This window comes from Podarcis liolepis, assembly GCF_965112155.1.
Source record: "Podarcis liolepis genome assembly, chromosome: 7".
NCBI classification, from domain to species: domain Eukaryota; kingdom Metazoa; phylum Chordata; class Lepidosauria; order Squamata; family Lacertidae; genus Podarcis; species Podarcis liolepis.
In genome coordinates, this window is record NC_139561.1 from 11893031 (window position 1) to 11908049 (window position 15019).

The 15019-nt window shown below is 47.3% G+C and overlaps 2 protein-coding genes across 2 annotated transcripts in view; one reads left to right on the plus strand and one right to left on the minus strand.

The window, feature by feature from the left end:
* LOC310712058 (protein-arginine deiminase type-2-like) overlaps nt 1–9659 on the minus strand; it is a 97760-nt gene extending 88101 nt beyond the window's left edge. The window contains exon 1 of the mRNA XM_083514676.1: nt 9578–9659. The gene's annotated coding sequence lies outside the window, so the exon portion shown is untranslated. The remainder of the gene's footprint in view (nt 1–9577) is intronic.
* Nucleotides 1–15019, plus strand: part of LOC310712059 (protein-arginine deiminase type-1-like) — a 32173-nt gene that overhangs the window by 5462 nt on the left and 11692 nt on the right. Inside the window, exons 2-10 of the mRNA XM_083514677.1 lie at nt 4047–4224; nt 6013–6085; nt 7494–7555; nt 10231–10348; nt 11469–11594; nt 12477–12655; nt 12826–12929; nt 14145–14268; nt 14708–14815. Of these exons, the coding sequence (XP_083370803.1) occupies nt 4047–4224; nt 6013–6085; nt 7494–7555; nt 10231–10348; nt 11469–11594; nt 12477–12655; nt 12826–12929; nt 14145–14268; nt 14708–14815 (1072 nt within the window). The remainder of the gene's footprint in view (nt 1–4046; nt 4225–6012; nt 6086–7493; nt 7556–10230; nt 10349–11468; nt 11595–12476; nt 12656–12825; nt 12930–14144; nt 14269–14707; nt 14816–15019) is intronic.

Genomic DNA, 15019 nt, shown 5'->3' on the forward strand with positions numbered 1-15019 from the left:
AGAGCACGATTTCTGTTCTCATCCTGAAGCAAAGTTCTTAACCTGAAGCACTTTTTCTGGCTTAGCAGAGTCTGTAACCTGAAGCGTATGTAACCTGAAGCGTATGTAACCCGAGGTACCAATGTAAATACCAGCTCAGCCACTTCGATCAGCAGAACTGCCGCTGCTACAGATGCCATATAAGACTCGTTCCGCAGTTGCAAGGAATCCATATTTTAGTGTGTCAGCACCTACGCTCTGGAACTCCCTGCCTCTTGACATCAGGCAGGCACCTTCACTGTTCTCTTTTCGGCACCTGCTTAAAACATTTCCGTTTAGGCAAACCTACCCAGACACGTACAACAGTGGGTTGTTGTTTTTAAATTCCTTGTTTTAAACTATTTATATCCATAATTTTAGCATCTGTTACAAAACGTTTGGCGGTTTTGTGGCAATCAAGTGGTACAGAAATCTTTTTAAATAAACAAAAAGCTGCTCTGCCCCTCTGTCTTTTCCTCCCCTCCAAAACTGATCCCACTGCATCAAACTCCGAGGTAGCAGAGATCCAGGTTTGCAGAGATTTGCAGCTTTGCAGATTCTGCTGCATCAACTCTGATTGGGAAGAATTCTGCTCAGAACCACCAAATCCACTAGCTGTACCCAACATGTATCATCAACATGGATGTGCGTTGACTAGGGGTTGATGGGAGTTGTAGTCCAACATGTCTGGAAGGCGCCAGCTTGCCAAAGGCGGCATCAGCAGAGAGACAGAAATTTGTGTGTGGGTGAGGGGAAGAACTTCATTTAAAAATTAGTCTGAATATCACATTACTGTACTCCTTTTCGTTCCATATCCCCGTAGCCACCTTGTCAACTGTTTCTGCCAATGTATAGATATACCTGTCAACTAAGGATAACATTTTGCCCATCTGACAAAGCTGTATTTCTAGTCCAAGACTGCTTGCACCTCAAGAAACCTGTTGGCCTTTCAATGTGTCACAGGGCTCTTTGTTCACCTTGCCGCTGTCAAAGGGTGTATTTGAAAGATGCTTTCTCTGCGACCTCTTGAGTAGGTCACATACTTACATACTTGCTTTGATTGTTGTAGCTGAGGAAGAGTCTTTAGCCCGGGGGGACATTTATTTATTTGTTTGTTTGCATTTATTTCATGAAATTTTCATGCCACTTGATTGTTAAAAACAACAACAAAGAAACAAAACAAACAAAACTCAAAGTGGTTCACAAAAAGATAAAACAAGGAAATCATCCAGAAAAATCGTTTAAAACGTACAGAAAGTTCACACCAACTTTGTAAGCGACTGGGTAGGCTTGTTCAAATAACAATGTTTTTAGCAGGTGGTGATAAGAATACAGTAACGTTGCCCCGATTTGTATCAATAGGCACCCAAAGTTTGGGTGATGCTGCACTAAATGATCAAGCTCTTACAAATGCGAAGCGTACCCTCCAACATTTCTCAAATGAAAATAAGGACATCCTATCCTACATTGAGGGACGTGGGTGGCGCTGTGGATTAAACCACAGAGCCTAGGGCTTGCCGATCAGAAGGTCAGCGGTTCGAATCCCCACGACGGGGTGAGCTCCCGTTGCTCGGTCCTTGCTCCTGCCAAACTAGCAGTTCGAAAGCACGTCAAAGTGCAAGTAGATAAATAGGTACCGCTCCGGTGGGAAGGTAAACGGCGCTTCCGTGCGCTGCTCTGGTTGCACCAGAAGCGGCTTAGTCATGCTGGCCACATGACCCAGAAGCTGTACGCCAGCTCCCTCGGCCAATAAAAGATGAGCGCCGCAACTCCAGAGTCGGTTATGACTGGACCTAATGGTCAGGGGTCCCTTTACCTTTTTATCCTACATTGGGAACAGTGGCGTAGCGTGGGGGATGCAGGGGGGCCCGGCCGCACCAGGCGCAACATCTGGGGGTTAGGGTTAGGGGGCGCAAATCCACGGGTTAGGGGGCGCAAATTACTTGCCTTGCCCCGGGTGCTGACAACCCACGCTACGCCACTGATTGGGAAGCTTCTCCCTTGCAACCTAAGCCACATAAGCGGAATGGGCTGCTGGGAGAACAGGACGCTGGGCTACTTGGGCCCTTTATGGTCTGATCCAGCAAGTATTTTATTACAAGGAGGAGGAGGTCCAGAGTTCTCTTGTCAACCAACCACTTGCTGAGTTGTGGGGAGAATTGCTCTCGCACTCAGGACCTGCTATGGGGCTTCCTGTAGTGGGCTTCGGACTTTAACTGCTATGTGACCAGCCAGCCCAAACTCCCAGGATGACCTTTATAGGTGTGTGCAGATTAAGAAATCGAAGGCGGTTGTTCCACCTGCATGGAAAACACTATGAAAATGATTGCTCTTATTTAGGGCCCATAAAGGAGGGTTTCATTCCCCCCTCTCCACCCTGCATTCCATCCTTCCTTTCTGTGACCAAAGATGACTAGCTCCAGGAGTCATGGTTAATGGGTGTGCTTCTGCAGATCGTAAATCCAACAGAGCCCAACTACAAGCAAAGGAGCGATTAGACGGGTTTACGGCCAGATTTACTGCCTCCCTCGGCTTCCCTTTTAAATTCTGCATGTTGACAGATTAATATCTTTCTTTACAAGCTGCTGCAAGGCATAGACGGGGCTGGGTGGAGGAAGCACAGAGAGAAAGGTGGCAACGCATATGTGGAATATATATGTGTATGTGTGTGTAAGGCTGTCATCAAGCAGCTCTCATTGAAGCTGTAGCATTGCATCACAATCCTGGCTTTGGAATGCAGTCAGAATGCAGGGGAAGTTCTAGGGTAGGGGATCCCAAAGTGGCCAGCAGGATTCCCAGGAGCCAAGAGGCAAGGGGGAATCACAGGTGCGATGGAGGTGTCAATGTCTATCAGACTCTAACAAGTCCCCATCAATGGATCAAGTTCAACAGCTTAGTTGGGTTCATTAAACTAAAGAGTTTTTGCTGGCTTCGGAATAAATATGCCATTAATGGTTACTGTTTTGGATTGGATTGTGTTATTTTCTTCCTTAGTAGGTCGTGCAAAGCGCTATTCTTAATGATTCTTTATTTTAGAGTAGCAGGCACTAGGTATGAGTTTATGGAATCCAAGGGGGCGCCCCCCCCCAAAAAAAATTGGGAACCACACTCCTTACTGAGCCTGCTTTGCACTAAAGTGTTTTGGGTTTGTTGCCTAGCTGGAATAGAGAACCAATGGGCCCTAATAGTTAGAGCAGTGCTGGATTTAGGGCAGGGGTCTGCAACCTTTAAGACAAAAAGAGCCACTTGGACCCGTTTCCGAAGAAAAAACAACAACTGGGAGCCGCAAAACCATTACGACATTTAAAACAAATATATCTTCGGAGCCACGATCTGACAGCGGGCGGGAAGGTGACGTCGGGACGGTGCGTGACTAACGCACGCACTGCCCCCATGCGACGTCACAGCCAGTACAGCGCCCACCACAGTGAGGAGTGTCGGGGCGCACAATGCGCCTCCTCCCCTCACTAGTATCCGCCCCGGAGCCGCAGCAAAGATGTAAAAGAGCCACATGCGGCTCCGGAGCCGCAGGTTGCAGACCCCTGATTTAGGGAAATGCTATGGGCGGTTCCCCCAAACAGTGCGCCAAGCCGAAGGAGCACAAAATATGCGCAGAACAGAAGGCAAGAGGGTGGAGGGCATGAAAATAAAGAAATATTCAGGGATGTGGGCCAAATTTTGTCCTCGCTTAGGGTCACCATATTACCAAAGTCCGCCCCTGGTTAGAATGTCAGGTTAAGACCTAGGAGACCAGGGTTCAAACCCCCATTTTGCCAGGGAGCTCACTGGGTGTGAATTTGGGGATGAGGTCACTGCCTTCCCTCAGCCTAACCTACCTCACAGGGTTGTTGTGAGGATTAAATGATGGGGAGAACCATGTGTGCCACCTGGTGTTCCTTGAAAGAAAAATATGTCATTCAAATGTAATCGTAATAGTGACTGTCAGAAAGTTTTTTCCGATTATCAGTGATGATAATGCAATGATAAAACTGAACACCCCCCACCCCAATTGTTTGCTCTGGCCCTAGATCTATACCCAAAGGTGCCACGTCATTTGATGTCCGTGGAACTTCCGGGCTTCGAGTCTACGTCATCTACAACCCCAATGTTGCCACAGCATCTGAAGGTACAAGGTGGCTTCTCGACTCGGACGTGGAAGTGGTCGTGGCTCTAAACGGACCCAGCAGCACCGTCAATGACAACAAGGTGAGCGGGGAGCAGCTGGGCTCCTCTGAGAGCCTGGCAACCATACCTGGGAGCCAGCCTTTGACCATGTTGCGGTGAGCAGCACAGAGTGTCGCAACAAGGGAGGTGCACTGGATCCAAATGGATTTCAAACCCAGTCAGGCCGATTGTTGTATAGTGTTTTGAATTACAGTGGTACCTCTGGTTAAGAACTTAATTCATTCCGGAGGTCTGTTCTTAACCTGAAACTGTTCTTAACCCGAAGCACCACTTTAGCTGATGGGGCCTCCTGCTGCCGCTGCGCTGCTGCTGCACGATTTCTGTTCTCATCCTGAAGCAAAGTTCTTAACCTGAGGTAATATTTATGGGCATAGCTGTCAACCTTCCCTTTTTTGTGGGAAATTCCCTTATTCCAGCACTGTTTCCCACTGCTTCCCGCTGCTATCCCAGATTGTTAGATACAGTGGCGTAGCGTGGGGGGTGCAGGGGGGGCCAGCCGCACTGGGCGCAACATCTGGGGGTTAGGGTTAGGGGGCACAAATCCACGGGTTAGGGGGCGCAAATCCACGGGTTAGGGGGCGCAAATTACTTGCCTTGCCCCGGGTACTGACAACCCACGCTACGCCACTGGTTAGATATCCTGTAGACTGTCCCCAGGACAGGTGAGGTTGCTGATCCCTTATTTTTGAGGCTGCTGATCTCTTATTTTCAAATCTGAAAGTTGACAGCTATGTTTCTGGGTTAGCGGAGTCTGTAGCCTGAAGCGTATGTAACCCGAGGTACCAATGTACTTTTGTAAAAGAAAAGAAAAGTGGCTAACAATACCCGTTTCGCATTTGTAAGAATTCAGTATTTTTAGTATTTAAACTTTTTGGTATGTTTTAAACCAGGGGTGAGCAAACTTTTTCAGCAGGGGGGGCCGGTCCACTATCCCTCAGACCTTGGGGGGGGGGCAGACTATATTTTGAAGGGAGAAAATGAACAAATTCCTTTGCCCCGCAAATAACCCAGAGATGCATTTTAAATAAAAGGACACGGTCTACTCATGTAAAAAACACACTGATTTCTGGACTGTTCGCAGGCCAGATTTAGGAGGCAATTGGGCCAGATCCAGCCCCCAGGTCTTAGTTTGCCTACCCATGTTTTAAACTATCGTTGTAAATTATTCTGGATAATTTTATTGTTTAAGCTTTTTGTAAACCGCTTGGTGTGTTTCTCCCCTTTACAATCAAGCGGTGTATAAAGTTTACAAAATATCTAACTAACTAAATCGAACCTACCTTCTAGGGTTGTTGTAAGAGGCGTTGAAAACAAAGTGCTTGAGGCTCCCTTATACCAACAGCCATGCTCATCTTCTGAAAGCCTGTCCTTTTGGATACAAGCCTGGAGGGAACCATGAGACTTAGGGGAATAAAAGGATGAGGGGGCCCCTTACTTACTTTTCAGAGTATCCCTGTTATGAGAAAATCAAGACTGAGAGAGTGGTAAGGGTGGAAAGTCAGTGATTTAGAGGAGAATGTCACATGGACAGTGGAGAATTGACAGAGGTCCACATTAAACGGTGGGATGGAAGAGCCCATGTTGCTGCCATATGGGACTTGCCATTCTGTGTGCTATTTAAACCTCGCAAGAAAAAAACATTAGGTGTCAATGGCATTGTTGGGAATGGCTGCTTGAGGGTTTCCCTTCGGGGCACCTGGTTGGGCCACTGTGGGAACAGGATGCTGAACTAGATCAGAGCCATTGGTCTGATCGAAACTGCAGGGCTCTTCTTATGTTCTTATGACTGGGTACTGTGTCTTTTTGCAGGTTCGGGTTTCATATTACGGGCCAACAGGGGACACCCTCATTGCCAATGCTTGGTTGTACATCACTTGTATGGGTAAGTAATGACCAGTCCTTCCACATTCTCATTTGTATTTGGTATTCAGATCCTTATTCCTTACAGCTCTAGGCTGTTGGTGCAACACACACACACACACACTCCAAGATCCAAGTCTGGGGCAAGTACTTTTGGCTAGAAAACCCCAGCAGAGATTTAAAATCACAAAATATGCAGCAAAGTACAGCGTGGAAATATAGGCTGTTAGACCTGTACAGGCTCCTGTGGGTCCAAAGGTCAGATTCATGTGCTTTTCCATATAGCATTCAGAAAAAGTTGCACAGGCACTTTACAGTGGTGCAAGTTCCTAAATCATTGGTATAATGGCTCATGAGGGCCATACGGTTGAGCTGGAGCAACTAGCTCAAACCTCTTTACATGTTGAACTTCTCAGGTAGACTGGGGGTGAGCAATAGGCTTCATTAGCTATTTTCTCCCAAGGTAAGGGGAATTGACCTAGCTAAGCCTGGCATGACAGCTTACTCTGTGATATTAACCCCCTGGGCTGCTTGGGGAGGAAGGATGGGGTATACCAAATGCAATAAATTCAATAAAGTAAAAATATACATGCACAGTATCAAATCATAGAATCATAGAATAGAATCATAGAGTTGGAAGAGACCACAAGGGCCATCGAGTCCAACCCCCTGCCAAGCAGGAAACACCATCAGAGCACTCCTGACATATGGTTGTCAAGCCTCTGCTTAAAGACCTCCAAAGTAGGAGACTCCACCACACTCCTTGGCAGCAAATTCCACTGTCGAACAGCTCTTACTGTCAGGAAGTTCTTCCTAATGTTTAGGTGAAATCTTCTTTCTTGTAGTTTGGATCCATTGCTCTGTGTCCGCTTCTCTGGAGCAGCAGAAAACAACCTTTCTCCCTCCTCTATGTGACATCCTTTTATATATTTGAACATGGCTATCACATCACCCCTTAACCTCCTCTTCTCCAGGCTAAACATGCCCAGCTCCCTTAGTCGTTCCTCATAAGGCATCGTTTCCAGGCCTTTGACCATTTTGGTTGCCCTCCTCTGGACACGTTCCAGTTTGTCAGTGTCCTTCTTGAATTGTGGTGCCCAGAACTGGACACAGTACTCCAGGTGAGGTCTGACCAGAGCAGAATACAGTGGCACTATTACTTCCCTTGATCTAGACGCTATACTCCTATTGATGCAGCCCAGAATTGCATTGGCTTTTTAGCTGCCGCGTCACACTGTTGGCTCATGTCAAGTTTGTGGTCAACCAAGACTCCTAGATCCTATTCACATGTACTGCTCTCAAGCCAGGTGTCACCCATCTTGTATTTGTGCCTCACATTTTTGCCCAGTTCTCTAATCTGTAATCTCTAATATGTAGCCTGAAGTACTAACATGATTATTCCCCCCCACCCCACCCCAATATATTGCCAGCTATCTCTCTGGACGCTGATACTAGCCGAACTGGTAAGGTGGATGGCAAAGCAAACAACAAGGTAAGAATGGCAGAGTTTCCTATGTTTCTGTCAGTCCAGCCTCCTGTTCTCACAGTGGATGAACAGATGCCCCAATGGGAAACCTGCAAGCAGGACCTGAGCACAACAGCAGCCCTCTGCCCTCTTGTGGCTTCTAGCTACAGGTGCTCAGAAGCATTGCTGCCTCTGACTGTAAGGACAGAGCAGAGCCATCCTGGCTAGTATCCATCAATAGCTCTCTTCTCCATGAATTTGCCCAATCCTCTTTTAAAGCCATCCAAGTTGGCGGCCATCGCTGTCTCCTGTGGGAGGGAGTTCCGCCGTTTAACTATGTGCTGCATAAAGAATTAAGTCAACAGATATGCTAATAGATCCGTGTCTGCCAAGAACAGTCCCCACCACACCTTTTCTGCCCTCCAATTTACCTTGGCCAGGTGTGAGGCTCAACACTCCTCTGATACTGTAGTTAGTACAAAGTCATCTTGATGATTAGTAGCCGTCAATAGCCTTGTCCTAGAATTGCAGAATTGTTGAAGACTGATCGCCAAAGAATTGATGCTTTTGAATTCTGGTGCTGGAGGAGACTCTTGAGAGTCCCATGGACTGCAAGAAGATCAAACCTCTCCATTCTGAAGGAAATCAGCCCTGAGTGCTCCCTGGAAGGACAGATCCTGAAGCTGAGGCTCCAATACTTTGGCCACCTCGTGAGAAGAGAAGACTCCCTGGAAAAGACCCTGATGTTGGGAAAGATGGAGGCCACAAGGAGAAGGGGACGACAGAGGACGAGATGGTTGGACCGTGTTCTCGAAGATACCAGCATGAGTTTGACCAAACTGCGGGAGGCAGTGGAAGACAGGAGTGCCTGGCGTGCTCTGGTCCATGGGGTCACGAAGAGTCGGACACAACTACACGACTAAAAAACAACAAGAGTTGGAGGGATGGCCTAAGGGGCATTGAGGTCAGGAATCACAGGAATCACAGCTAAAGCATCCCTGACAGGTGGCCATTCAACCTCTATTTAAAAAGCTCCAACAAAGGAGAGTCCACCACCTTCCGAGGGAGTCCATCCCATTGTTGAACAGCTCTCACCATTAGGAGATTCTTCCTAAGGTTTAGCTGAGGAGCAGAAAACAAGCTTGCTCCTTCTTTCACATGGCAGCCCTCCAAATATTTGAAGATGGCTATCCCATCACTTCTCATTCTTCTTAATGAATTTGTCTAAACCAGTTTTGGAGCCACCCAAGTTGGGGGTCAACACTTCATCTTGTGGGAATCAGCTCCACAATGCGCACTGTGTAAAAAGGGGGGGTTTCTTTCATCTGTCCTGAACATTCCAACATTCAGCTTTGTTAGATGACTCCTTGAGGGTCTACTATGGTGAGAAGGCAGGAAAATTCCTCTCCACATCATTTCTCTCCACATCATGTATGCACAATGCTAGTAGCAAATGACGGTCCTATCCCCTCTGGATTTGTCTGATAAGGATGCAGCTTTCTTGCTATACTAATTGGCTGAAGAATGCATGTGGCAGTATGGAATGGAGTAAAAATAAGTGAGTTAGACCACTGGTTCATCTAGTGTTGTCTACACTGAATGGGAGAAGCTTTCTAGGGTTTCAGGCAAGAATCTGTTCCCAGCTGTACAGTGGTACTTCCGTTTATGAACTGAATTCGTTCTGGAAGTCCGTTCTTACACCGAAAGCGTTCTTAAACCAAGGTGTGTTTTCCCCAATGAGGCTTCCTGCTGCCGGTGCCCTTCTACCGGTTGGCTTCTGTTCGTCTTCCGGGGCAAAGTTTGCTAGCTGGAACACCTACTTCCGGTTTTGCAGAGTGTGTTGCCCAAATTGTTCGTTAACAGGACCGTTCTTAGACCGAGGCACCACTGTACCTAGAAATGCCATTGGCAATTGAACCTGGGACCTTCTGCATGCCAGACAGGTGCTCTGCCATGAAGCAGTGGGCCAGAAGGTCCCTGCTTGGTTTCTTATACAGAAGATGTCACCTGAAAACTGAATTAAGGTTCCAAGCGATAAAATTTACCTACCAGGCATAAGGAAGGTGATGCCACTTTTCAGACAGTCTTTTGTCGGATGAAGCTTTTGGGATCTTCCTCCCAAACAAATCAACTGCAAGAGACAGAGAGATTTTCACATGACAAAATGGTCTTGCAAATGTCCTACATTTGATTTACTTGCACAATTGCAGCTTTGCTCAGGTGGTGGGAAAATAAATGGAGAACAGGAAGGAAACGGTCAGAAGGAGATTTTGCAGGATCTTGCGAAGACCTCACAAGATCTTGCGTGACCTTCTGCAAGATAGCTGTGTGCAGACCCCCAGAACGTAAACCCTGCATAAGTTTTGTGCCTCCTCTTTTGCATCTGAATGGGGCCTGAAAAAACCTTTATTGGAACAGGGTGGGGTGGGAGGGCTGTGTTGACTAACAATCCAGACTTAGCCGCTGGTTCAGTTGAACATGTGTAGATCTAAACCAGCAGTTCCAAAAGTTGTTGGCCTCCAAATGGGGGGCAGGATCTGGTTGCATAGATCCGCCTTGGAAAAGGGTCTGTCTTCTGGAAGCAAAATGAAAGAGAGTAATGAGAGACTCGGTCCCCCCCAGTCCAAGGCACACAAGAGAGACCCTGTTATATATCATTTGATAGGAAGCAATGAAATTCACTGTTGCTGTTTTCCCTGCAGACAAAATGGTCTTGGGGTCCCCAAGGAGAAGGAGCGGTTTTGCTGGTCAACTGTGACAGAGACGGCCCAAGCTTTGGAGACATGGACAATGCCTATCCGTACGTCCGATCCCACACAGGTACATGCTGGGGCCAAGCAGCCAGTGTGGTGTAGTGGTTAGAGTGTTGGACTAGGAGCTGGGAGAGTCCAGGATTCGATTCCCGCCACTTGGCCATGAAGCTCACTGGATGTGACCTTGGGCTAGTCACTGCCTCTCAGCCTGACCTACTTCACAGGGTTGCTGTGGGGATTAAATGGGGAGAGGGAGAACCATGTATGCTCCTAGGAGTTCCTTGCAGAAAAAGGTGGGGTGTAAATGCAATAAATAAATAAATGCTCCTTGAACCCTGGCCTTGCAGCTTGATGGGAATAAGGCGGTGAAACCCGCATCCCTGCCCGCAAAGGCCTACAGCTTATTGTAATGGGCAAGAATGGTTCTAACAACAACAACAACAACAACAACAACAACAACAACAACAACAACAACAACAGTAATAATAATAACCTGCCACCCAGGGTGGGTTATTACAATGATTTAAAATACAAATTATTAAAAAAAACTGCCAAAAATGCACAGGCTCAGCAACTCTTGTCTGTTTGGCATTAATTCAGATTCTATAGCCAAATCCTGGAATTAAAAATAAGGAAAGAGTACGAACCAGTCCTTTGCATCTCTGCAGTGCTCATAGGCATAGCCAAGATTTTTGTAGTGGGGTGGAGCAGGCTTTTTGTTAGAGGTGGCAGAACCTCAGTTTTTATTGATTTTCAATTATTGGGGGCAGCTGCCCCTCCCTGTCCCCCCCCCCCCGGCTATGCTCATGGCTGTGCTCTCCATTTTCCCCTCTTATGGTGACCAGGATACAGGGAGGGGAAGGACCAGCACCATCGGCTCCTGGTATCCCCAAATTTCATAGCATCAAATGAAGCTTCATCTCTGCACCTCTGAAGTCAAATGTCATATGTGCACCCCTGCAACGAAGCTTCGTACGTGCACCTCTCCTGAAGAGACCTTTGAGGCCATTTCCCAGAGTCAACAGTTCTCAAACAACAACCCCTGGTTTGCACGAACCTTTGGAGTGGGTTGATATATAACTGGAAAGGCTAACTCAGTCAGAGCACCTCATCTAGGGAGGCTGGAAGAGCACCTTGATGGTGACCTATTCTGACACCTAAATCCTTGTCCCTCCTGTTTTTCCAAGACCTGCAAGACTTGTCGCTTCTGATCCTGAACACCCATGGCCCTGCTGGCGTCTTTGACACCCACAAGCTGGTCCTTCACATCTCCCTGTTCGATGCAGCCAAAGTGAGAGTTTTCCACGCTAGAGGTGAGTCCCCAGTTCTTTGCTCTAATATCTGCCCTCTGCTCTGACAGAATCAACAAGGGGATCCTCGGACCTGTTCATTGAGCATCCATCCTGATTTGCTTGTGCAATGCTTATGCAGAGGTCAGACAACGCACAGTCTTTATGGTGCATTTGTTCTGCTTTGTTTGCAGAAAACTCATGCAGATATTAGACTGCATCCAGTCAGTGTGGTGTAGTGGTTAAGAGCGGTAGTCTCGTAATCTGGTGAACCGGGTTCGCGTCTCCGCTCCTCCACATGCAGCTGCTGGGTGACCTTGGGCCAGTCACACTTCTCTGAAGTCTCTCAGCCCCACTCACCTCACAGAGTGTTTGTTGTGGGGGAGGAAGGGAAAGGAGAATGTGAGCCGCTTTGAGACTCCTTAAAAGGGAGTGAAAGGCGGGATATCAAATCCAAACTCTTCTTCTTCTTCTTCTTTATCGTGCAGTCATTCTGATTGTCTCCAGGGAGGTTATACAAGAGCAAACTTCCATCCTGCATTTGTTCCAGTTTGCTTGCAGGATATTATTTGCATGACTTTCCCTGTAAATATTATAAATAAACACAACAAAATATAGTTACAGATAGGTAGCCGTGTTGGTCTGCCATAGTCAAAATAAAAAAATTCCTTCCAGTAGCACCTTAAAGACCAACTAAGTTAGTTCTTGGTATGAGCTTTCGTGTGCATGCACACTTCTTCAGATAACAGTTGGTATCTGAAGAAGTTGGTATCTGAAGAAGTGTGCATGCACACGAAAGCTCATACCAAGAACTAACTTAGTTGGTCTTTAAGGTGCTACTGGAAGGAATTTTTTTATTACAACAAAATATAATAACAGATGTCACGTGGCTTACTTTCACTGCAGGCGATGTGTCATTCTCCAACTACGAGCACGTGTTGGGGGTGGACAAGCTCTCCTACACCGTGGGACGCACCGATGGGAAAGGGCAGCACACTTTCTACGTGGAGGGCTTGGCCTTCCCAGATGCCGACTTCAAAGGCCTAGTTTCTTTGAACGCGACACTGCTGGAGCACTCAAGCCAGGTACAATCCTGAAGAGGATGGTGAGGGACATGGGAGGCCATAATTTCCAGCTTCACCCATGCTTCCAAAAGCATCTGGTTGGCCACTGTGAGAACAGGATGCTGGCCCAATGGCCTGACCCTGCAGCCAGACTCTTCTGATGTTCTCTCCCCCCCCCTTATTTTCCACAGAATTCGCCAGCCACACCCGTTTTCACAGACACTGTGGTTTTCCGAGTGGCTCCCTGGATAATGACCCCCAACACATTGAAGCCATTGGAGATATTTGTCTGCAGGTTAAAAAACCACCATATTTTTGTGGGTGACGGCGGTGAGGTGTTGTGGGCGGAGCAGTGGGTAATGATGTCATTTAGGATGCTAAAGCCAAGCTGCTGCTTAATGTTCAGATGAGTATCACTTCCTAGGTTTCCAACCTTTAAATTGATTTTGGAGGTTTTTGAGCAGAGGTTGGATGCCCATCCGCCAGGGATTCTTCAGCGGTGATACCTGCATTGTGGGGGGTTGGACTAGATGACCCTTGGGGTCCCTTCCAACTCTATACTTCTACGATTCTACATCTCATAGTTTCCTTAAAGTTGCAGCTAGTGCTAGTCCTGCTCAGGGTAGAGCTACTGAAGCGACTGAACATGGCAAACATAGGTCCATTCATTTCCTGCTTTGACTAGGACTTAGCTGAAGGCAACCCTTTGCTCCCCAGCTAAACATCTCAGCGCCAGAGGAAACAAGTCCTGGGAAACGTGTGTGTGTGTGTGTGTGTGTGTGGACCATAAGTACTAAGCTAATTTGAGAATGGTTAACTTCTGCAGTTGAGCCACAATGGCTTCCAAAGTAAGGGAGTCAAGGGCTACTAGCCAGAATCCTACTATGCTCTACCTCCACAGTCAGAGACAGTAATGCTTCTGGATGCCAGTTGCTGGGAATCACAAATGGGAAGAGATGCTGCTGTGCTCATATCCTGCATACAGGATTCCCATTTGGGGCATCTGGTTGCCCGCTGCGAGAACAGGCGGCTGGGCTAGATGGGACACTGCCCGGATCCAGCAGCCTCTTCTCATGCTCTTAATGGTCTTCCAGGGCCGTCTCTACCCAGGGGTGCAGGACACCCGAGCACTGAATTCTGGGGGAAGCCAGGCACCTGCTGCTGAAGCTGCCTAAGTTCTTAACTGCGACCAGCTATCGATGGCTGGGTCATTTCCATTCTCTTTTGTGGAAGAGCTGCAGAATCAATGTATCCAGCGGCATGCCCTAGTGGCGTTGTTGATTTTCGCATGATCACAAAAATGGAAGATGGAGCTATCGCTGCTGCTTTTTATTTTTTCATGTTAGCAGTTTTCGCTGTTCAACCTCCTCAAAAGCTGAACAACTTAGACCTGCGCCCCTAAAAAAAGCTCAACAACTTTGACCTGGCGCTGGGCAGATATGCTAAAGATGGCCCTGTGGTCCTCATCTACATAGTTTTCCTTCCCTTTGCATCCTTTTCTCCTTTCTAGCATTGAAAGAGGTACCAACCCCAACCAGACATTCCTGGAGGCTGTGAAAGCCCTGGCACAGAAAGCTGGCTGTAAGCTGACCATCTGCCCAGAGATTGAAAATCGGGGCGACCGCTGGATCCAGGTACCCTCCTTTAAGCTGTACATCCCTGAGGCCAGGTGGGGCACCTGCTGCCACCAGAAGGTCTCTGCCTTCACCATCACTGCCTTCCCCCAGGTCTCCCAATACACACTCCAGCTGTTAAGGAAGGGTGAATATTTGTTTGCTCACCTTAAGGCACAATTGCTAATTTGCTGTTTATTGGAACTGTTCATAGGATTTTGTAATTCTTGTATATTATTGTTTTCCTTTTATTATTTCCATTGGCTTTGTTCCCTGATCTGAAGAACAGGCTCCAAACGCTTTACGTAATTAGTATGTGTTAAACCCATTTGGGGAAAGAGGAAAGAGTGTTTTTGCAAACAGACTGGTCATTTAAACTGGTCATTTAAACTGGTCATTCCCAAAGGGATACAGCACCTTACCAGTATGGATCCTGATCCATTTCCCTCCCCTCTAACAGGATGAGATGGAGTTTGGTTATGTGGAGGCTCCCCACAAGTCCTTCCCCGTCGTCTTTGACTCCCCCAGGAACCGAGGCCTCAAGAAATTCCCTTTCAAAAGCATTTTGGTAAGCCAAGCTTCTTCAGCCCTCAGCACATCACTTCTGTTACTGAAAGCAGATGCTTCCATCAATAGTATTAGAAAAGAAATCTAAATATCATGGCTGTGTTTGCACGGAATGCTAAAATGAGGTTTGTTCAACAAACCACGCTTTGTCTCACGGATGAACAAGAAGATATGACTTGTTTTCTCCATTTTCAGTGGACAAATA